At 49.4% G+C, this 23,172-nt stretch overlaps 1 protein-coding gene across 2 annotated transcripts in view; it reads left to right on the forward strand.

The window, feature by feature from the left end:
* Positions 1 to 933: 933 nt before the first annotated feature.
* The window catches only part of LOC122943289 (monocarboxylate transporter 2-like), a 49,597-nt gene continuing 27,358 nt past the window's right edge, over positions 934 to 23,172 (forward strand). For both annotated transcript variants that reach the window (XM_044300900.1, XM_044300901.1), the window contains exons 1-2: positions 934 to 1,051; positions 7,269 to 7,514. In XM_044300900.1, coding sequence (XP_044156835.1) covers positions 7,298 to 7,514 — 217 coding nt within the window. In that variant the 5' untranslated portion in view covers positions 934 to 1,051; positions 7,269 to 7,297. The remainder of the gene's footprint in view (positions 1,052 to 7,268; positions 7,515 to 23,172) is intronic.

Here is a 23,172-nt window from a genome sequence, read left to right on the forward strand (position 1 = left end):
CTCCTGTTTGAGGTTCTGCAGCAGCATGTGTCTGATCATCAGGGTCCCCTGTACCCTCCTGTTTGAGGTTCTGCAGCAGCTTGTGTCTGATCATCAGGGTCCCCTGTACCCTCCTGTTTGAGGTTCTGCAGCAGCAGCTTCTGTGTAATCATCAGGGCTTCTGTGCCCTCCTGTTTGAGGTTCTGCAGCACCAGCCTATGTCTGATCATCAGGGGCCCTTGTGCTCTACTGTTTGAGGTTCTGCAGCAGCAGCCTACTTCTGATCATCAGGGGCCCCTGTACCCTCCTGTTTGAGGTTCTGCAGCAGCCTACTTCTGATCATCAGGGGCCCCTATGCCCTCCTGTTTGAGGTTCTGCAGCAGCAGTCTATGTCTGATCATCAGGGGCCCCTGTGCCCTCCTGTTTGAGGTTCTGCAGCAGCAGCCTATGTCTAATCATCAGGGGCGCCTGTGCCCTCCTGTTTGAGGTTCTGCAGCAGCAGCCTATGTCTGATCATCAGGGGCCCCTGTGCCCTCCTGTTTGAGGTTCTGCAGCAGCAGCCTATGTCTGATCATCAGGGGCCCCTGTGCCCTCCTGTTTGAGGTTCTGCAGCAGCAGCCTATGTCTGATCATCAGGGGCCCCTGTGCCCTCCTGTTTGAGGTTATGCAGCAGCAGCCTATGTCTGATCAGGGTCCCCTATGCCCTCCTGTTTGAGGTTCTGCAGCAGCAGCCTATGTCTGATCAGGGTCCCCTGTGCCCTCCTGTTTGAGGTTCTGCAGCAGTAGCAGCCTATGTCTGATCATCAGGGGTCCCTGCTGCCTCCTCCTGTTTTAGTGTAAACTTCTGAGCTCTGCCGATCTGTGCACCAATCACATTGCCCTACCAAAACTTTTCCAACCTCCCCTTTGTCTCAGTGACTGGGTCTCTGCTGCACATGGTGTGACCAGTCAGGGCTCCTCCCTGCATCCTGCCTTCTTCAAATATAGATAAGGTCTGGAATCTAAAGAGTATTTTTCTTACACCCCCAGTTGTATTTGCTGGCAGTCAGAGCTCCACGTCATCTATTAAGAGGTAAGTGAATGGGAGCTCCTGGGCTGGGGACCTACAGTCTGCAGGAGCTTCTGCACATGTGGAGCCCAGGAGAAGAGGCAGACCTGGTGCCACATTCTGCTTTGGGGGCTCACATCATGGTAGAACTGGGCTGCTCAGCATCTGTACTGTCAGGGGAGGATATGAGGAAATTCAGAGGTAGCAGAGCTGGGTTTTACATAGGACTGTGTGTGCAAACCTACAGTCCCATGTAAAATGAGTCAACTCAGAATCTAGAAATGAAACACAGTCTAAGCATTAAAAGACACACATTCAGCTCTGCTACATCTGTATTTGTTTACTCTATCTGTGTGTATACTTCAACAGATACAATGTATATTACTTGTATACATGATCTCTACAAACTTTGCCTTCCTACTAAATGTGGGTTCCAATTGGCATCTGATTATTTGAAGAGGGTGCATTATTTCAGCATTTTTTGGTATCATGTGCCTTCAGTACATAACCTCTACCCATATATTTACATAGTTTCTTCTGTTAGCTTGTGAATTCCAGTTCTTGCTGTGTCATTTGACATCTACATTCTGCACCAGTCAGATGTTTTATGTCATTTAATGGAATATCAGTAGGACAGAACATCAATTTCCGGCGATCCAACTATGGTCACCTGTGCCAGTCACTAGAAATAGGCACAGCGTCACTAGAAAGCAGCGTGCTGTGCCAATTCTTCTCCTGTTGCCTCTGCTCTGCTTTTCAGGATTCTGTGCGGTCAGACTATTATATCATACATACCTCCCAACTTTGTGGACGGTCAAAGTGGGACATTTATGGCTCATTGTGCAAAAAAAGATACATTTTTCCTGCATAGTTATACATTTTAGGCTAGTTTCACACTAGCAGCAGTCTGCTGTTCACCTGCCGGATCCATGCTGCCGCTAGTGTACGCGTGCCACCGACATGTCGTAGTTTTATTCCAGCCGCCTCTCGGCATGTTTGCCGTGCTGCCGCCAGAACTCTGGCCTGCCCCCATTATAGTCAATGGGACTGGAGCGGACCTCCAGCAGCAAGCGTGCACTAGCAGCAGCACGGAGCCGGCAGGCTGTTCACCCGCTGGAACAGCCTGCCGGAGAAGGGTGTCGCTGGTGTGAAACTAGCCTTAAAGGGGTTTTCTCATCTCAGACAATGAGGGCATATTGCTAGGATATGCCCCCATTGTCTTATAGGTGCGGGTCTGGGACCAGCACCTATATCGAGTATGGAGCCCCGAAAGTGAAGGAGAGCGCACTGCGCATGTGCAGCCGCCCTCCATTCATTTCTATGGGGCCGCCGAAAATAGCTGAGCGCTGGCTCGGCTATTGCCTTCTGCCCCATAGAAATGAACGGGAGCATGGGCCGTGCATGTGCGGCACATTCCCATTCACTTCTATGGGAGAGGCGGGGATTAGCGCCTGGTGGTGGACAGACCCCGGGAAATCTGGGGTCCTCCAGCCACAGCGTTCCCCGCTCCGTTCTCGATATCGAGCATGGAAGGGGTTTTCCCACAATAAAAACACACCATCTGTCCACAGTACCGGCTCATGCACACAAACGTATTTTCTTTCCGTGTCGGTTCCGTTATTTTTGCAAACCGTATGCTGAACCGTTCATTTCCATGGGTCCGGTAAAAAAAACGGAAGTTACTCGGTGTGCATTCCATTTCCTTATGGCCGTTCCGCAAAAAATAAAACATGTCCTATTATTGTCCGCAATACGGACAAGGATAGGTTGTTCTCTTAGGGGCCAGCTGTTCCGTTCTGCAAAATACGGAATGCACACGGACGTCATCTGTATTTTTCGCGGATCTGTGTTTTGCGAACCGCAAAATACATATGGATGTGTGCATGAGCCCTATATGTATTAATAAGTGTCTGATCACTGGGGGTCAGACTGCAGGGACCTCCACCATTTACAAAAAAAGGGTCCTGTGTCCCCCGTTTGAATGCAGCATTAGCGCCCCATTCAAACACTGTGGGACTGCTGAAGTTTGCACACAGCCGAGTGTTAAAAAAAGCCTAGATGGCGCATTGGAATACCACAATTTGTATGATTTGACAAACTCAGCTCTACTAATCCGTACCTGCTAAAAGTTGCCCAATAATGTTACCAAGATGGATTGCTGATCATGCAGATACAGACTAGCACAGTCCCTGTCTGAATAAGGCCTTAAAGGGACACTGACAGGCCTTCTGAGCATAATTACCTCTTTATATGCCCCCCTAGGTCTTATAATAAGTTTCCAATTCATATAAGTATTATCCCTGTGCGCATTGTAAAACGTTAAAAATAATCTTTATAATCACCTGTCCTTTCTGCCCAAGGGGCGTTCTTTGTCCGGATCCTTAGACACGCCCATCTCATTAGTATTCACTTGGCGCAATGTGATCCCGGCGAGCATGCGCAGGATCTCCGAATGTCGGGGACTGGAAAATACCGCCCAGCGAAGTGAATACTAATGAGATGGGCGTGTCTAAGGATCCGGCAGTTGGGGCGCGGGGCTGGGCACAAATGCGGCACAAAGAACGCCGCTTGGGCAGAAAGGACAGGTGATTATAAAGATTATTTTTAACGTTTTACAATGCGCACAGGGATAATACTTATATGAATTGGAAACTTATTATAAGACCTAGGGGGGCATATAAAGAGCTAATTATGCTCAGAAGGCCTGTCAGTGTCCCTTTAAAGGGGTTGTTCAGGATTATTTACCCCCACCCAGCAGGAGCTATGAAGAGTTCTGTACTCCGCTATTTCCCACCACTACATTCACTGGACTGCCAATCGCTTCCTGTAAACGTCCAACATGGATGGTGTCACGTGCACCAATGACTTGCCCCAGTGGTAATATGTCCCCAAGCGACACCCAGCAATGAAATGCCACTTGGGGATATGTGATCATTGAAGCCAATCATTGGCTGTCTGTGCAGGAAGTTTACAGGCGGGGGGGCCAGGAGTCCGATTGGGGAACAGGTAAGTATACCTCTCTTCACAGGTCCCGCAGGATGGGAGGGGGGAATTAAAAGAAATCTTTGTCAACCCCTTTAAGTAGGGCCTATGACAATCCATAAATAAGCCTAGATATTGTCTAGTTGGGTAAATTTGCTGCAGACGTTCAGCATTTGGGGTCCATGGCTGCGGGGGGACACTATTTCTTTAGATTTTTGTATACTCAAATACATGGATCCCAAGAGATACAAACCCTGAGTCCATGGGGTGCCGCCACAGTCACTACGATCTCTGCATCATCTAGGGAACCCACCAAACAACCCCCTAATTTATTTTGTAATTCTACTCTATAGAATATATGATGGACAGGACAACAAGGCCAGATTTGCAGATGCTGCAGATTTGTATACAAATTACGCTCTGCAAATCTGCAAGTAAATGGGGTTTCAAACCAGGTTTTCATGTACCAGAAAAATTCTGCATGGAAAACAGAGCGTGCGGTGGATTTACCAATTTGCAGCATGCTCGTTCTGTGGTACAAATGTAATCCATGGCAAATTCTGCAACTAAGGGCTTGTTCACACGACCGTGCTGTTTTTTGCGGTCCGCAAATTGCAGATACGCAAAAAACGGATGCCCCCCGTGTGCCTTCTGCAATTTCGAACGGAACAGGAGGCCCATTATAGAAATGCCTATTCTTGTCCGCAAAACAGACAAGAATAGGACAGGACTCATCATTTTTGCGGGGCCACAGGTCAGAGCAACGGATGCGGACAGCACACAGAGTGCTGTCCGCATCTTTTGCGGACCCATTGAAATGAATGGTTCTGTATACGGACCATATGCGGAACGCAGAAAACGGCCCGTATATGGAACGCAAAATACGTTCGTGTGAACGAGCCCTAAATCAGTATGTGACACTTGCATATTTTGCTGCAGATTTGATACTGATTTGTAGCAAAATCTGCAGTAAATTCATCCAGAGGGGACATATTGCAAAGCTGGTGCAAACTAATAGTTGCAGAGCAAAAAGTAAAAAAAGAAAAGCCTGAGCCCCATTCACATGGATTCAGTATGTCTGAATACTGACCCGTGATGTTCCACAGAGCTTAGAACATCGTGGAACCCTATGATAATGTCAACTAGATTCTATAGAACCAAGAGGGATCCGGGTGTCTGATCCAGACCCAGAAAACGAAGGCTCCATTCACACGTCCGCAACGTGTTTTGCGGATCCACGGATCCGCAAAACACGGAAAGCAACAATGTGCGTTCCACATTTTGCGGACCGCACATCGCCGGCACTAATAGAATATGCCTGTTCTTGTCCGCAATTGCGGACAAGAATAGGACATGTTCTATTTTTTTTGCGGTACGGAAGTGCAGACCCGGAAGTGCGGGAATGAATGGGTCCGCAATTCCGTTCTGCAAAATGCAGAACGAAATTGCGGCCGTGTGAATGGAGCCTAAGGGTGCCCTCAGACGTGGCAGAAAATTCTGCCAGAAAATCCGCAAATGAAGATTTTTACACAGTTGCAGATTTTGTGGTGTGAACTATGGTGCGGGTTTTGCTGCAGATTTCCTGCATGGTGATATACAATAACACTTGTGGCGCTCAACACTTGCTGGTGCTTCCAGTTTGCGTTCCCAACCGCCACAATACAGTAGTGGTACTTTACTTCAGCACTCCTTGCGTAAGGTGAAAAACTGTTTTAAGGGCAATGCAAGTGACATGTGACAATTCGGTTTTTTATTAAACACTGCAGAAAACTTGTGTGGATTTTGTTGTGGATTTTTCAGTGCAGATTTTTCTGCAGCGTTTTCAACTGCAGAATCAATTTTGCACTGAATTGGAGAGATTCTCATACAGAAAATCCACAAGAAAACATTTACACAACGCAGGGATAGACACATTTTCATCCACATAGAATAACATGAGGGAAGTCTTGCAGTTTTTTTTTTTTTGGGCTGAATTTTCTGCCACATCTGAGGCCACCTTTAGGCCTCTTTCACACTACAGTATGTCCATTTCAGTGTTTTGCGGTCCGTTTTCCACGGATCCGTTGGTCCGTTTTTTTGCTTCCGTTGTGGTTCCGTTTCCGTTCCGTTGTTCCGTTCCGTTTTTCCGTATGGCATATACAGTATACAGTAATTACATTGAAAAAATTGGGCTGGGCATAACATTTTCAATAGATGGTTCCGCAAAAAACGGAATGGATACGGAAGACATACGGATGCATTTCCGTATGTGTTCCGTTTTTTTTGCGGACCCATTGACTTGAATGGAGCCACGGACCGTGATTTGCGGCCAAATATAGGACATGTTCTATCTTTCAACGGAACGGAAAAACGAAAATACGGAAACGGAATGCATACGGAACACATTCCGTTTTTCTTGCGGAACCATTGAAATGAATGGTTCCGTATACGGACCGTATACGGAACGCAAAAAACGGACCGCAAAACGGGAAAAAAAAAACGGTAGTGTGAAAGAGGCCTTATAGGGATGCACACTAGGTTTCAGCTGCAATACGTGGTTCCACTTATACCATTATGGAACCCGATGCCGTCATATGGACCCTAATATAGAAAATCCTACTGGGCACAGACAGAACTGATCAGCGCGCAGCTATACCATAGGATGCCTGTTACCGTGTAGGATGACACTTGACAGCTGGACCATTTTGCGTTCAGACCTCAGCTGAACTGTATTTGGCAGAAGCTAAACTGTATATAAATGGCCCCTTTGTGGGCCGGCAGCCACCAGCGTCCCTGGAGCCCCAGCTTATTATATTTGATTTAAAGGATCTGCAAGGAACCTGTGACGAGCGGCTTTAATGTGGATCAGCGTTTAATGTGGCAAATTCGGCATGAACACAGGGCGGTCTCTGGAGCAGAGCAGGATTACGCCTTCAGCTTGCTACCCATCTTTCCCAGAAACCTGAATGGCACATTTACCTACCCTACGTAGACATGCTAGGCTTTCCATTACACAGGGCAAATATATGGTTTGCTGCCCCAGCCCTGTATCGAAATACCCCAGCCAAGGCTTGATAGATCCCCCCCCAGACCCACCAATACCCTGCAGCCAGGACACATGCCGCAGCTACACTATTGATGGTGATATCACTGCATGACCTGGTGATCGATCCTGCGTCGTGTGAATATGTCCCACTGAATTGTCCCCACGTAACTAGGCATAGAGCAGTCGGATATTTTGCATATTATACACGTGCAATAATTGTCGATTATCTTTCAGATCTATGAGAAGAGCGTCCTGATTTCATAATGGCTCCAGCAGTGGGAACGGATTTGGGGTACACCCCCCCTGATGGCGGCTGGGGATGGATGGTGGTTTTGGGGGCTTTCATATCCATGGGATTCTCCTACGCCTTCTCCAAAGCAATAACTGTTTTCTACAAAGAAATCCAGGAGTTTTTTGGAGCTTCTTATAGTGAAATCGCCTGGATCTCCTCATTACTGCTGGCTTGTATGTATGCAGGAGGTGAGTGGTAGCCGAAATCGGCAGTTCTAATGTCTATGTAATGTATGTCCTACCTGATGAGGTTCCAGTCCTGGTTGAGTGGAGGAGCCAACAAGACCCTCGGGACACAGTGTTTGACTCTTCTCCAGCCTCGTAGTTTTTGTATTCCTTCTTTACATCTGTGACTTTTTCATACATCTTGGAACATCTGGATAAGATGTCAAGCCCCAGGGTCAGCAGTGCATCACCTGTCACTATTAAAGCCATTGGTCCTGATGCGCTAGTCACCTGAAGCTTACACGCTTGAACCTATACGAAAGCAGCTACACTGAATGGCGCGAATATCTAAACAGGATGCACAGGATGGCAAGCCATCTAAAATAGGCCTATAATCCAAATAGGTTAAAAGTTCTGTGCTAATTACTCTTCTTTTTATTATTTTTTTCTCTTTATATGTTTTAGAGCTCTAAATCCCCTGCCCAGACATACATTTAATACATAACATGTTGGCCTCCTGCAGCCACCACTAGAGGGAGCTCACTGCATACTGTTTATACATAGAACTCAATAATAACACAGTATGTGGTGAGTTCCTATGCTCCCTCTAGTGGTGACTGCAGATATTCCCAGTCCTATGCTAGAAATTCTAGCAGTTGGGCCCTATTTTTCTGATACAAAGCTCCAAATCCCCTGCCTAAATATACATCTAATACATGGCATATTGGTCACCTGCAGCCACCACTAGAGGGAGCTCACTGCATACTGTTTATACATAAAACTCAATAATAACACAGTATGTGGTGGGTTCCTATGCTCCCTCTAGTGGTGACGCATATATTCCCAGTCCTATGCTAGAAGTTCTAGTAGCTGGGCCTTATTCTTCTGATACAGAGCTCCAAATCCCCTGCCTAGACATACATTTAATACATAACATGTTGGCCTCCTGCAGCCACCACTAGAGGGAGCTCACTGCATACTGTTTATACATAAAACTCAATATTAACACAGTATGTGGTGAGTTCCTATGCTCCCTCTAGTGGTGACTGCAGATATTCCCAGTCCTATGCTCTAAAGTTCTAGCAGTTGGGCCCTATTCTTCCCTATGCAGAGCTCCAAATCCCCTGCCTAGACATACATTTAATACATAAAATGTTGGCTTCCTGCAGCCACCACTAGAGGGAGCTCACTGCATACAGTTTATAGATAGTACTTAATAGTAACACAGTATGTGGTGAGTTCCTAAGCTCCCTCTAGTGGTAGCTGCAGGAAGTCCGAGTCCTATGTTAGAAATTCATATCTGTGCAGAGGATTTGGAGCTGTGTAGCAGAAGAATGGAGCTTGGATTGCTATGAAGGTAAAATAAAAAATAATTCAGCACCTAAAATAGTTGATCATGAAAGGTTAAGATTTGCTTCAGGGAAAATTAGGCTCTTAGTTCTGGCCAGAGAAAAAGGTTTGAATCAGTAGTTAGTTTGCCGCCATAATTAAGTTGTAATTGTTAATAATTAATTGATGTCATATAAATTCCCTGTTTCGAGCAGAGCTCACAATTACTGCTGATGGAAAAGTTCCAGCAGACGCAGAGTTTCTTCAGCTGGTAGACTGTTAATCAGCGGCCGCCATTGTATGTACGAGAGCAGCGGGAAGTGATTGTGGATATAGAGGAGGGTAATCCACTTACAGGAATTACCGCACATATTGAAAAAGTCTCCAGACTTGGATAAAACTAGTTTTGTACAGTGAATTATGACTGACCCGGGCAAATAATTTTATTAAAGGGAACCTTTAGCTTAAACAGCTTAATTTTAAGCAAAAATTCTCGACCCCCTCCCTGAGTCTTTAAAGGGGTAGACTTTTATAGACTATCCACAGGATATACACAAATGTCTGATAGACAGTGGCGGACTGGCCATAGACCCTACAGGGAAGTTTCCCGGTGGGCCGATGCCCATAGGGCTACCTGAGCCTTGGTCAGTGCTGCTGGACGGGTACATACTACGTGCGGAACACTAGAGGTCATTAGTAGAGGAAGTCCAGGCAGCATGCTGAAGGTAGGGCTGACCCGGAGTTGTGGCCCACATCTCACCTCCCAAGCACTCTACTCCATATTAGAGACAATTGGAGGAGGAGGACAGAACGTGGCAGCTATTGATGGCCACCACAGAGGTACAGCTTCTGGAGAGGTATTTTGTGCCACACTGGGGTATTTGGTTCTGTGGGATGGTATTTTGAGCACCACCTTCTGTTGACTTGGACCTACCCACAACGTTAGGGCCACTCTTTGTTTTTTTCCAGGGCCACTTTAAGTTCCCAATCTGCCGCTGCTCATAGATGTAGGTCCCACCTCTGGAACCTGTGCCTATCTCCAAGAAAGGATCCCGCCGACAGCCACGGCATTCAGGTGGGGAGTGAATGTGGAGTCGCTACGCATATGTGAAGCTCTTTCCATTCACCTATGGGAGATACTGAAACAGCTGAGCGCGCGCGCAAGAGAAAGGAGAGAGCTTCACGCATGCTCGGCCACCTCTCCATTCATTCTCCAATCAAGCGGACGGTTTGGGGGAGCTCCATTCTAGAGAAAAGTTTGGGTCCTAAAGAGGCGACCCATATCTGTCTGAGAATGTATGGACTATACTGTGGATATGCCATACATGTTTCATATGGGGATACCCCTTTTAGCCTTAAACTGAGATTTAAGGGCATCTGTCAGCAAAGGTACTGCAACTTACTAATATACATTTGTGTTACAATTCCATTCCATTTTCACAATGTCTGCTTGTAGTCAGTGAATGGAAACAGTAACAGAACAAGAATAGCACCTCATTAGAGGGGTAATCCCATGAAAAGTATTACTATCCGGCAAATAGGGCCTTTCAAATGAAGTTTTATCACCATATACATGCAATAAAAATATTGTTCTGTATTTTATATGCATTCCGTATTCATCTCTGGTAGCGCCCCCTGCTGTTTATCCTTCTGGTCCACCCCCAAAAAGTTTTACATCTGGTGTGATGACCCTTTTAAAGGGGTCCTATCTTATCTTAACAAGCTCTTCTCTAAATGAGGACCACCTTGTGATCAGTTGATTGACGAACATTTATTGGTCAGGCCACTGTGCATTCTTTCTGCAGCGGCCACTGCTGGCAAAATGGGGTATTACATGTCGCCTGTTTAAATGAATGGCTGCAATAAATGTTGGTGCTTAGTCCTCCACAGTCAGAGAAACTTTTTTTTCTCAGCACAGTGTGAATGCTGACCTCGGACATGATGGCAGTTAAATCTTGAGCTACCTGTGTGCCGTGGCTTGTGCTTCCGTACGTGGATCGTCAGCCAATATGGTGCAGTACAATAGCGGAGGCTGTCATTTGACTGCAGGGTGGGGAGAGGAATGCTATCAGACTGGCAGGGCTATCAGGGCGAAATGCAGGTTGCAAAATATAACATCCGTGTGTGCAAAGTGAAGTGAAAGGTGTGTCCCGGAGGTATGTGGCCACAGGACTGACACCCAAACCCTACAACTCCTATGATGGCGTGCAGCCAGCCTCCAAGAAGAGATACTGCACGTAGTGTTCTCCAGTACGTTCTCCTGGATGTGCACTGAAGGACGCTGCAGGCTGCTTCTAACCTTTGTGTCAGATAGTCCGCAATGGCTGATTTTATTTTTCCTTTTACCTCAGGGGCCCTAAAACAACAAAAGGTTTCATAAAATCTCATTTACATTTAAAACGTTGATTACCGATCTTCTTGTTTTAGGGCTTGTGACTACCAAGGGCACCAAGCCGATAGGTGTCTTACGGCGGTGGGGTCTGTGTGCACGGGCCTTCACTTCAAGAGCTTGGTATCAGGGAATGAAAGCAAATGAAAAACTGAGCGGATGAAAGCCCTTCCCGACGCACAGCTGAGGGTTTGTTACTCACAAAAAAGCTGCGAAGGCCGCGGAGCTTCTGTGATGATCGGCAGGGGTCCCAGAGGATAGGTCATCAGTAAAAAAAAAAAAAGGGAAAATTCCTTTAACGGGTCCGCAGACACACAGCGCGAATTTGCTCACTTATTATTTGTTATTTATTATTATGTCTTTTGAACAGCAACAGAGTGATTAAAGGGGTTATCCAATTTCTCAAACCCCCCCCCCCCCCCCATATGTCGGACGCCTCACCGGTAATATACTTACCCCGCTCCCCGCTTCCAGCGCCGCTCCTGGTCTCCGCACCGCCGCTGCTGCTTCTCCCTGCACACGGATAAAAACATCCGGCGTCAGGGGAAGGGGAGGGGGGGGGGGACGAGCCTCCTTAGCGTCACCCGCGATGCCAGGGAGGCTTGTCCCTGTCCCTGTCTGCCATTGGCTGCTCCCCCCCCCCCCCCCGACACCGGATGTTTTCATCCGTGAGCAGGGAGAAGCGGCAGCGGCTGTGCGGGGACCAGGAGGGAGCGGGGTAAATATATTACCGGTGAGGGGACCGGGACATGTGGGGGGTTTTGAGAAATTGGATAACCCCTTTAAGTGACACAATTAATGCAATATACCCGGGGGGTGAACGTATTAACCAGACCTGAAATGTGGCGGCTTCTATGAAAACAACCTTAAAGGGGTTGTCCCACAAATAATATTCTACAGTTTTCAAGCCAGCAGCTGGATCTGAATACTTTGGTAATTTCATGTAATCAAAAATGTATTATCGCTACTGAGTTATTCAATGAAATCTATCTGTATAGCGCCACCTGCTGTTTGCTCTTTTTCAAATTTTTCTGTCCTGCTCACTGAGATGGACGCACACGCTCAGTTCCATCCTTCAGCTGCCACCAGCTGCAGCAGAAGCCCAAATCAAGCCTAAAGCTGAAACATTAGATGCATGTGGGCTAAACCCACTTATTTCGGCTGAGCATTTCATGTATATGGAGGGGAGCTACCCTGACGCTTAGTGTCGGGGGAAAGGAGTCAGGCATGTTGGATTTCAACCTGCCCGATCCTTTTATTCATCTGGAGATAAACTGTTCACCAGAGAAGTCTGGCTGATATGACAAACGGAAAGCCAAAACGCCAGTTTGAAAGTAGCCTAAGCCGACAGTCATCTTATGTATACAACCGGCTAAGATAAGATAATCCTTTAATTGTTCCACCATGGGGAAATTCACAGTGTTACAGCAACAAAGAGAATACAAAAACTCCAAACTAAAGACGTTACAGTGACAGTAGATTACAGATAAAACATGTAAAGAATAAGGGATATAGATATCACAGCTCCTAGAATTCAGTCTCTGGATGGAATGATATCCACAGGAACCCATAGGTGCTGAGTGCAGTCTGTCTCCGCTTGGGTCAGTGTTGGTTGAACAGCCTAACAGCACCAGGGAGGAATGACTTCCGATGGCGCTCCTTTTCACACTTGGTTTGCAGCAGTCTGTCGCTGACGGTACTGCCCAATGCTATTGTAACACCCCAGAATGGTGTTACCACTTTTGCACCTTGCTACTGTCTTTATTGGTCTAACCCAGGGATGGCCAACCTGTGGCTCTCCAGCTGTTGCAAAACTACAACTCCCACCGTGCCCTGCTGTAGGATGATAGCTGTAGGCAGTGTGGGCATGCTGGGAGATGTAGTTTTGCAACAGCTGGCGAGCCTCAGGTTGGCCATCCCTGGTCTAACCTCATGTCATCTTATGCATTTATTACAGGTCCTCCACACTGTGCATGTCTAATGTTATGTAACTGTACATATGTAATGTGCCTAGTACACCAGCAGGTGGCAGCAAACACTGAAGAGCTATACTAAACTTTCCATTCCATTCTACACCCCCCCCCCCTTTTTCTGGAGAGAGGTGGGTGAGTCCTACTTCCTGCAGTAAGGGTGGGGGCCAGTTTCTAGTTAGTCTAGCTTACCCCCTTCTAGGGGAAGGTGTGTAGGGGCCCGTCTCTGCTGGATGTGCCCACGCCAGCCAGAGCACCTTAAGCTCTGCTGGCCATGAGGCCAAATCTTAAAGCCTCAGGAACCAGGAGGAAAGTTCCTTGGCATAACTTAGAGTCAGACTACAGAGAAGAAAGTGCAGCTTACAGAGTTAGCCAAGTTACCTATTCAGCTTATTGGTACAGCAGAGAGAGAGAAAGCAAGCAGAGTTATCACCGTCTCATGCATTGGATGGGAGGTATTCACCAGCATGGAGATCAGCTCATATAGTATCCTTCTCTCACCTACCACCTGCACTGGTTCTAGGGGGCTCCCCAGGACAGAGCTGGTCATTCTAATCAGTTTGTCAAGTTTCTTCTTCTCCGTGGTTGAGAGGCTGCTACCACAGAGCACTCCAAAAGCTCTCAGCCTCCTAAGCAGGTAAAGCCTGCTGTGTCCCTTTCTGTATAGTACGTCCATATTATCTGCCCAGTCCAGCTTATTATTGAGGAGTACACCTTTGTACTTATAAGTATTGACTATCTCACTGTCCATCCCCTGGGTGTCCACTGGTTTAGGAGGATGTCTGTGCCTGAGGAAGTCTACAACCATCTCCTTAGTCTTCCCGGCATTGATCTTAAGGTGGTTCTGCTGGCACCAATCCACAAATTCCCGGGTCAGTTCACTATATTCTATGTCATCCTTGTTTGTGATGAGGCCTACTATTGCCGAGTTATCAGATAACTTCTGTAGCAGCTAGAGGAATTGTACCTGAAGTCTGACATACTGAGGTCGGTTTGTCAGGTAGTGTAGGATCTAATTGGAGAGGTGGTGTTCCACTCCCACAAGATCTAGCTTGTCTCTTAGTAGCCCTGGCTGTATGGTGTTGAAAGCACTTGAGAAATCAAATAACACCATTCTCACAGGGTTCCCTGGTTTCTCAAGGTGAGAAATAGCTTAGTGTAGAAGGTGGATGATGGTGTTGTCCAACCCAATGCCAGGCCAATAAGCAAACTGGAAGGGGTCCATGGATGAGTTCACTAGAGGGAGGAGATGTGTGAGAAGTGCCAACCTCTCCAAGACCTTAATCAAGTGAGATGTCAATGCCACCGGTCTGTAGCTGTTGAGGTCCATCGGATGAGGTGTCTTCAGAACTGGTCCCACACAAGATGATTTCCGCAGTTGTGGTAGTGGTACCTTTCCCAACTTCAGGGTCTTATTGAACATATATGTAATAATACCACACAGCTGATCACCACAGCTCTTAAAGGGGTTCTCCGGGAATTAAGAAAATGAAAATACTTAAATATTACTTTATTATAAATATATTCCCAAATACCTTTCATTATTTATAGTGGCTTGTTTTATCCAGGGAGCAATCATTAGGAGGCCTCATCCTCCTTTCAGGGATTTTGATCCTGAATGCAGCTAATAAGATCTTCAGCTGAATCTCTGTAGGAATGTAGCTCATGAGGAGACATGATATACAGGGAGGATGGACAGGACAGACTGTGGTAATGGAGACTGCATACAAGTGCTGCTGCTGATTACTACATCCCACCCTTCTCTCTGTACTTCATGTCTCCTCATGAACTCCATTCCTACAAAGATTCAGCAGAAGATGTTATCAGCTGTATTCAGGATCATAATCCCTGACAAGCAGAGAGGAGGATGAGGTGGCTCTTTAGCTCAGTGCTCTGAAGTAACTTGTCCTTCTGTGAGATTAGGACAGATTTTGTGTGGACTAATAGCATGGTGGCCATTTTATTTCTCCTGATGATTGAAAAAATGAGCCATTATATTTAATGAAATGTATTTGAGAATATTTTTATAATAAAGTAATATTTAACTATTTTCATTTTCTTAATTCCTGGAGAACCCCTTTAAGTACCCTGGCACTGATGCCATTCGGCCCTGCGGCCTTTCCTGCTTTGATCCTCCCAAGTTCCCTTCTCACCTGGGCACTTGTAAACATCAGACTTGTAGCCAGATGACTGATCGTTAGATTGACTGATCTGGAGGTGAGGGCTAACAGCAGGAGGCAAGGTCACCCTTAATATGGGAGTGGGTATAGAAGGGCATGGTGGGATGGGAGGAGCAGGTGTGTGATCAAACTTAATGAAGAATATATTGAGCTCATTAACCCACTTTTTATCTCGTTCTACGTGGAAGACAGGCTGCCAGTGACCAGATATTGACTTAAGGCTTTTCCAGACCTCACTAATTCACTGTTCCATTTGCTTTGTGATCAGATCTTCCCAGGGGTGGTAGGGCTGATGAGTTATATGACTCCCTTACGTTGGCAAAGACCAAGTCCAGTGCTTTATTGACTCTTGTGTGGCAGGTCACGTACTGTGTGAAACTCGACAGCGTGGATGATAGAGAAGCATGGTTAAATCTCCAGACACAAGAAGGAGGGCCTAGGAGTGCAAGGTCTACAACTGGCTCACTGCTAGTCATAGACTTTAGATACTTTTAGAATTCCGTAACGCCAATGCGAACCCGCCCTTACTCTCAATAAGACTTCTGCACCTGTCCATAGGTATTTTGGCCACTCCTCATGAGCACTCTACTCCAGCTGTCTCAGGTTTGAAGGGTGTCTTCTCCAGACTGCATGTTTCAGCTCTTTCCACAGACATTCAATAGAATGTAGATCAGGGCTCATAGAAGGCCACTTCAGAATAGTCCAGTGCTTTTCTATTAGCCGTTCCTGGATGTTTTTTTGCAGTGCTTTGGGTCATTATCCTGTTGGAGGACCCATGACCTGCAACTAGGACACTGGTCAGCACATTTCGCTCCAGAATGCCTTCATAGACTTCAGAGTTCATTGTACCCTACAAAGATTCAAGACACCCTATTTGAGGTGCAGCAAAGCAGTCCCAAAACATAACCGAGCCTCTTCTGTGTTTCACAGTAGCTGTGATAGGTGCAGAGGTAGCTGCTGGCACCATGGGTGTAGCTGTACTAGGTACAGAGGTAGCTGCTGGCACCATGGGTGTAGCTGTAATAGGTGCAGAGGTAGCTGCTGGCACCAGGGGTGTAGCTGTACTAGGTGCAGAGGTAGCTGCTGGCACCATGGGTGTAGCTGTGCTAGGTGCAGAGGTAGCTGCTGGCACCAGGGGTGTAGCTGTAATAGGTGCAGAGGTAGCTGCTGGCACCATGGGTGTAGCTGTACTAGGTGCAGAGGTAGCTGCTGGCACCAGGGGTGTATCTGTACTAGGTGCAGAAGTAGCTGCTGGCACCAGGGGTGTAGCTGTACTAGGTGCAGAGGTAGCTGCTGGCACCAGGGGTGTAGCTGTAATAGGTGCAGAGGTAGCTGCTGGCACCATGGGTGTAGCTGTGCTAGGTGCAGAGGTAGCTGCTGGCACCAGGGGTGTAGCTGTAATAGGTGCAGAGGTAGCTGCTGGCACCATGGGTGTAGCTGTAATAGGTGCAGAGGTAGCTGCTGGCACCAGGGGTGTAGCTGTAATAGGTGCAGAGGTAGCTGCTGGCACCAGGGGTGTAGCTGTGCTAGGTGCAGAGGTAGCTTCTGGCACCATGGGTGTAGCTGTAATAGGTGCAGAGGTAGCTGCTGGCACCAGGGGTGTAGCTGTAATAGGTGCAGAGGTAGCTGCTGGCACCACGGGTGTAGCTGTAATAGGTGCAGAGGTAGCTGCTGGCACCAGGGGTGTAGCTGTAATAGGTGCAGAGGTAGCTGCTGGCACCAGGGGTGTAGCTGTAATAGGTGAAGAGGTAGCTGCTGGCACCACGGGTGTAGCTGTAATAGGTACAGAGGTAGCTGCTGGCACCAGGGGTGTAGCTATAATAGATGCAGCGCTAGCTGCTGGCACCAGGGGTGTAGCTGTAATAGGTGCAGAGGTAGCTGCTGGCACCAGGGGTGTAGCTGTAATAGGTGCAGAGGTAGCTGCTGGCACGAGGGGTGTAGCTGTACTAGGTGCAAAGGTAGCTGCTGGCACCAGGGGTGTAGCTGTAATAGGTGCAGAGGTAGCTGCTGGCACGAGGGGTGTAGCTGTATTAGGTGCAGAGGTAGCTGCTGGCACCAGGGGTGTAGCTGTATTAGGTGCAGAGGTAACTGCAGGCACCAGGGGTGTAGCTGTAATAGGTGCAGAGGTAGCTGCTGGCACCAGGGGTGTAGCTGTAATAGGTGCAGAGGTAGCTGCTGGCACCAGGGGTGTAGCTGTAATAGGTGCAGAGGTAGCTGCTGGCACCAGGGGTGTAGCTGTAATAGGTGCAGAGGTAGCTGCTGGCACCAGGGGTGTAGCTGTAATAGGTGCAGAGGTAGCTGCTGCCACCAGGGGTGTAGCTGTATTAGGTGCAGAGGTAGATGCCGGCACCATGGGTGTAGCTGTACTAGGTGCAGAGGTAGCTGCTGGCACCAGGGGAGTAGCTGTAATAGGTGCAGAGGTAGCTGCGGGCACCATGGGTGTAGCTGTACTAGGTGCAGAGGTAGCTGCTGGCACCAGGGGAGTAGCTGTACTAGGTGCAGAGGTAGCTGCTGGCACCAGGGGAGTAGCTGTACTAGGTGCAGAGGTAGCTGCTGGCACCAGGGGTGTAGCTGTAATAGGTGCAGAGGTAGCTGCTGGCACCAGGGGTGTAGCTGTACTAGGTGCAGAGGTAGCTGCTGGCACCATGGGTGTAGCTGTAATAGGTGCAGAGGTAGCTGCTGGCACCAGGGGTGTAGCTGTAATAGGTGCAGAGGTAGCTGCTGGCACCAGGGGTGTCGCTGTAATAGGTGCAGAGGTAGCTGCTGGCACCAGAGTGTAGCTATAATAGATGCAGAGGTAGCTGCTGGCACCAGGGGTGTAGCTGTATTAGGTGCAGAGGTAGCTGCTGGCACCAGGGGTGTAGCTGTATTAGGTGCAGAGGTAGCTGCTGGCACCAGGGGTGTAGCTGTAATAGGTGCAGAGGTAGCTGCTGGCACCAGGGGTGTAGCTGTAATAGGTGCAGAGGTAGCTGCTGGCACCACGGGTGTAGCTGTAATAGGTGCAGAGGTAGCTGCCGGCACCAGGGGTGTAGCTGTATTAGGTGCAGAGACAGCTGCTGGCACCAGGGGTGTAGCTGTAATAGGTGCAGAGGTAGCTGCCGGCACCAGGGGTGTAGCTGTATTAGGTGCAGAGGTAGCTGCTGGCACCAGGGGTGTAGCTGTATTAGGTGCAGAGACAGCTGCTGGCACCAGGGGTGTAGCTGTAATAGGTGCAGAGGTAGCTGCTGGCACCAGGGGTGTAGCTATAATAGATGCAGAGGTAGCTGCTGGCACCAGGGGTGTAGCTGTATTAGGTGCAGAGGTAGCTGCTGGCACCAGGGGTGTAGCTGTATTAGGTGCAGAGGTAGCTGCTGGCACCAGGGGTGTAGCTGTAATAGGTGCAGAGGTAGCTGCTGGCACCAGGGGTGTAGCTGTAATAGGTGCAGAGGTAGCTGCTGGCACCACGGGTGTAGCTGTAATAGGTGCAGAGGTAGCTGCCGGCACCAGGGGTGTAGCTGTATTAGGTGCAGAGACAGCTGCTGGCACCAGGGGTGTAGCTGTAATAGGTGCAGAGGTAGCTGCCGGCACCAGGGGTGTAGCTGTATTAGGTGCAGAGGTAGCTGCTGGCACCAGGGGTGTAGCTGTAATAGGTGCAGAGGTAGCTGCTGGCACGAGGGGTGTAGCTGTACTAGGTGCAAAGGTAGCTGCTGGCACCAGGGGTGTAGCTGTAATAGGTGCAGAGGTAGCTGCTGGCACGAGGGGTGTAGCTGTATTAGGTGCAGAGGTAGCTGCTGGCACCAGGGGTGTAGCTGTATTAGGTGCAGAGGTAACTGCAGGCACCAGGGGTGTAGCTGTAATAGGTGCAGAGGTAGCTGCTGGCACCAGGGGTGTAGCTGTAATAGGTGCAGAGGTAGCTGCTGGCACCAGGGGTGTAGCTGTAATAGGTGCAGAGGTAGCTGCTGGCACCAGGGGTGTAGCTGTAATAGGTGCAGAGGTAGCTGCTGGCACCAGGGGTGTAGCTGTAATAGGTGCAGAGGTAGCTGCTGCCACCAGGGGTGTAGCTGTATTAGGTGCAGAGGTAGATGCCGGCACCATGGGTGTAGCTGTACTAGGTGCAGAGGTAGCTGCTGGCACCAGGGGAGTAGCTGTAATAGGTGCAGAGGTAGCTGCGGGCACCATGGGTGTAGCTGTACTAGGTGCAGAGGTAGCTGCTGGCACCAGGGGAGTAGCTGTACTAGGTGCAGAGGTAGCTGCTGGCACCAGGGGAGTAGCTGTACTAGGTGCAGAGGTAGCTGCTGGCACCAGGGGTGTAGCTGTAATAGGTGCAGAGGTAGCTGCTGGCACCAGGGGTGTAGCTGTACTAGGTGCAGAGGTAGCTGCTGGCACCATGGGTGTAGCTGTAATAGGTGCAGAGGTAGCTGCTGGCACCAGGGGTGTAGCTGTAATAGGTGCAGAGGTAGCTGCTGGCACCAGGGTGTCGCTGTAATAGGTGCAGAGGTAGCTGCTGGCACCAGAGTGTAGCTATAATAGATGCAGAGGTAGCTGCTGGCACCAGGGGTGTAGCTGTATTAGGTGCAGAGGTAGCTGCTGGCACCAGGGGTGTAGCTGTATTAGGTGCAGAGGTAGCTGCTGGCACCAGGGGTGTAGCTGTAATAGGTGCAGAGGTAGCTGCTGGCACCAGGGGTGTAGCTGTAATAGGTGCAGAGGTAGCTGCTGGCACCACGGGTGTAGCTGTAATAGGTGCAGAGGTAGCTGCCGGCACCAGGGGTGTAGCTGTATTAGGTGCAGAGACAGCTGCTGGCACCAGGGGTGTAGCTGTAATAGGTGCAGAGGTAGCTGCCGGCACCAGGGGTGTAGCTGTATTAGGTGCAGAGGTAGCTGCTGGCACCAGGGGTGTAGCTGTATTAGGTGCAGAGACAGCTGCTGGCACCAGGGGTGTAGCTGTAATAGGTGCAGAGGTAGCTGCTGGCACCAGGGGTGTAGCTATAATAGATGCAGAGGTAGCTGCTGGCACCAGGGGTGTAGCTGTATTAGGTGCAGAGGTAGCTGCTGGCACCAGGGGTGTAGCTGTATTAGGTGCAGAGGTAGCTGCTGGCACCAGGGGTGTAGCTGTAATAGGTGCAGAGGTAGCTGCTGGCACCAGGGGTGTAGCTGTAATAGGTGCAGAGGTAGCTGCTGGCACCACGGGTGTAGCTGTAATAGGTGCAGAGGTAGCTGCCGGCACCAGGGGTGTAGCTGTATTAGGTGCAGAGACAGCTGCTGGCACCAGGGGTGTAGCTGTAATAGGTGCAGAGGTAGCTGCCGGCACCAGGGGTGTAGCTGTATTAGGTGCAGAGGTAGCTGCTGGCACCAGGGGTGTAGCTGTATTAGGTGCAGAGACAGCTGCTGGCACCAGGGGTGTAGCTGTAATAGGTGCAGAGGTAGCTGCCGGCACCAGGGGTGTAGCTGTATTAGGTGCAGAGGTAGCTGCTGGCACCAGGGGTGTAGCTGTAATAGGTGCAGAGGTAGCTGCTGGCACCACAGGTGTAGCTGTAATAGGTGCAGAGGTAGCTGCCAGCACCAGGGGTGTAGCTGTATTAGGTGCAGAGACAGCTTCTGGCACCAGGGGTGTAGCTGTAATAGGTGCAGAGGTAGCTGCCGGCACCAGGGGTGTAGCTGTATTAGGTGCAGAGGTAGCTGCTGGCACCAGGGGTGTAGCTGTAATAGGTGCAGAGGTAGCTGCTGGCACCACAGGTGTAGCTGTAATAGGTGCAGAGGTAGCTGCTGGCACCAGGGGTGTAGCTGTATTAGGTGCAGAGGTAGCTGCCGGCACCAGGGGTGTAGCTGTATTAGGTGCAGAGGTAGCTGCTGGCACCAGGGGTGTAGCTGTATTAGGTGCAGAGACAGCTGCTGGCACCAGGGGAGTAGCTGTAATAGGTGCAGAGGTAGCTGCCGGCACCAGGGGTGTAGCTGTATTAGGTGCAGAGACAGCTGCTGGCACCAGGGGTGTAGCTGTAATAGGTGCAGAGGTAGCTGCTGGCACCAGGGGTGTAACTGTGTTAGGTGCAGAGGTAGCTGCTGGCACCAGGGGTGTAGCTGTATTAGGTGCAGAGGTAGCTGCTGGCACCAGGGGTGTAGCTGTATTAGGTGCAGAGGTAGCTGCCGGCACCAGGGGTGTAGCTGTATTAGGTGCAGAGGTAGCTGCTGGCACCAGGGGTGTAGCTGTATTAGGTGCAGAGACAGCTGCTGGCACCAGGGGTGTAGCTGTAATAGGTGCAGAGGTAGCTGCCGGCACCAGGGGTGTAGCTGTGCTAGGTGCAGAGACAGCTGCTGGCACCAGGGGTGTAGCTGTAATAGGTGCAGAGGTAGCTGCTGGCACCAGGGGTGTAGCTGTAATAGGTGCAGAGGTAGCTGCTGGCACCAGGGGTGTAGCTGTAATAGGTGCAGAGGTAGCTGCCGGCACCAGGGGTGTAGCTGTATTAGGTGCAGAGACAGCTGCTGGCACCAGGGGTGTAGCTGTAATAGGTGCAGAGACAGCTGCTGGCACCAGGGGTGTAGCTGTATTAGGTGCAGAGGTAGCTGCTGGCACCACGGGTGTAGCTGTAATAGGTACAGAGGTAGCTGCTGGCACCAGGGGTGTAGCTGTATTAGGTGCAGAGACAGCTGCTGGCACCAGGGGTGTAGCTGTAATAGGTGCAGAGGTAGCTGCTGGCACCAGGGGTGTAGCTGTAATAGGTGCAGAGACAGCTGCTGGCACCAGGGGTGTAGCTGTATTAGGTGCAGAGGTAGCTGCTGGCACCAGGGGTGTAGCTGTATTAGGTGCAGAGACAGCTGCTGGCACCAGGGGTGTAGCTGTAATAGGTGCAGAGGTAGCTGCTGGCACCAGGGGTGTAACTGTTGGGTGCAGAGGTAGCTGCTGGCACCAGGGGTGTAGCTGTATTAGGTGCAGAGGTAGCTGCTGGCACCAGGGGTGTAGCTGTATTAGGTGCAGAGGTAGCTGCTGGCACCAGGGGTGTAGCTGTATTAGGTGCAGAGGTAGCTGCTGGCACCAGGGGTGTAGCTGTATTAGGTGCAGAGGTAGCTGCTGGCACCAGGGGTGTAGCAGTCTCACTCCAGCTCTGGTGTCTGAGCCCCTCTGCCACATCAGAAGATCCAGTATTATAAATTACACATGGAAGGGGGGGGGGGGGGGGGGGACGTTACAGATTTTGCATTGGGGCCCAAAAAGAGATAGGAATATTCCTTTAAAATAATTGCCCTGCAGTCAGTGCTGTAATGAAATAATAGAGAATAATGCACGACTTATATACACCCTGTGCCCACTATGCGATAGAAACTGGTCTCTTGGTATATTAGTCTGTGTCCCCGGTCTTTGTGTTAGGTTGCAGAGAATCCTGTCCCTGCCCGCTCAGAAGTGTTGCTTGAAGTTCATAACAGGAGATTATTTTATTATGCTAAGCATATCAGCTGCCAAACATATTCCTGGCAATAAGCAAGGGATTTAATACATAACTGAAATACTGGGCCCTCTTAAAGGGGTTGTATGAGATTAGAATTTTTGTTTCCAGAAACAGCGCCACTCTTCCCTATGGGTTGCTTCTGGTATTGCAGTTCCTGCTTATTCAAATAAATGCAATACCAGATACAGCCTATGGAAGGGTGGCGCTGTAAATACTGTAAGCACCTAACACCGACCGCGGGGCAGCCACAGGCTGACAGCCAACTTGCAGAATGACAGGCTGAACTGGATGGACAAATGTCTTTTTTCGGCCTTATGTACTATGTTACTATGTTACAGCGTTACGCAAAAGAATAGGACATGTTCTATCTTTTTGCGGAAGTACGGGACGAAACCT

Source organism: Bufo gargarizans, chromosome 7, assembly GCF_014858855.1.
Source record: "Bufo gargarizans isolate SCDJY-AF-19 chromosome 7, ASM1485885v1, whole genome shotgun sequence".
Taxonomy (NCBI): Eukaryota; Metazoa; Chordata; class Amphibia; order Anura; family Bufonidae; genus Bufo; species Bufo gargarizans.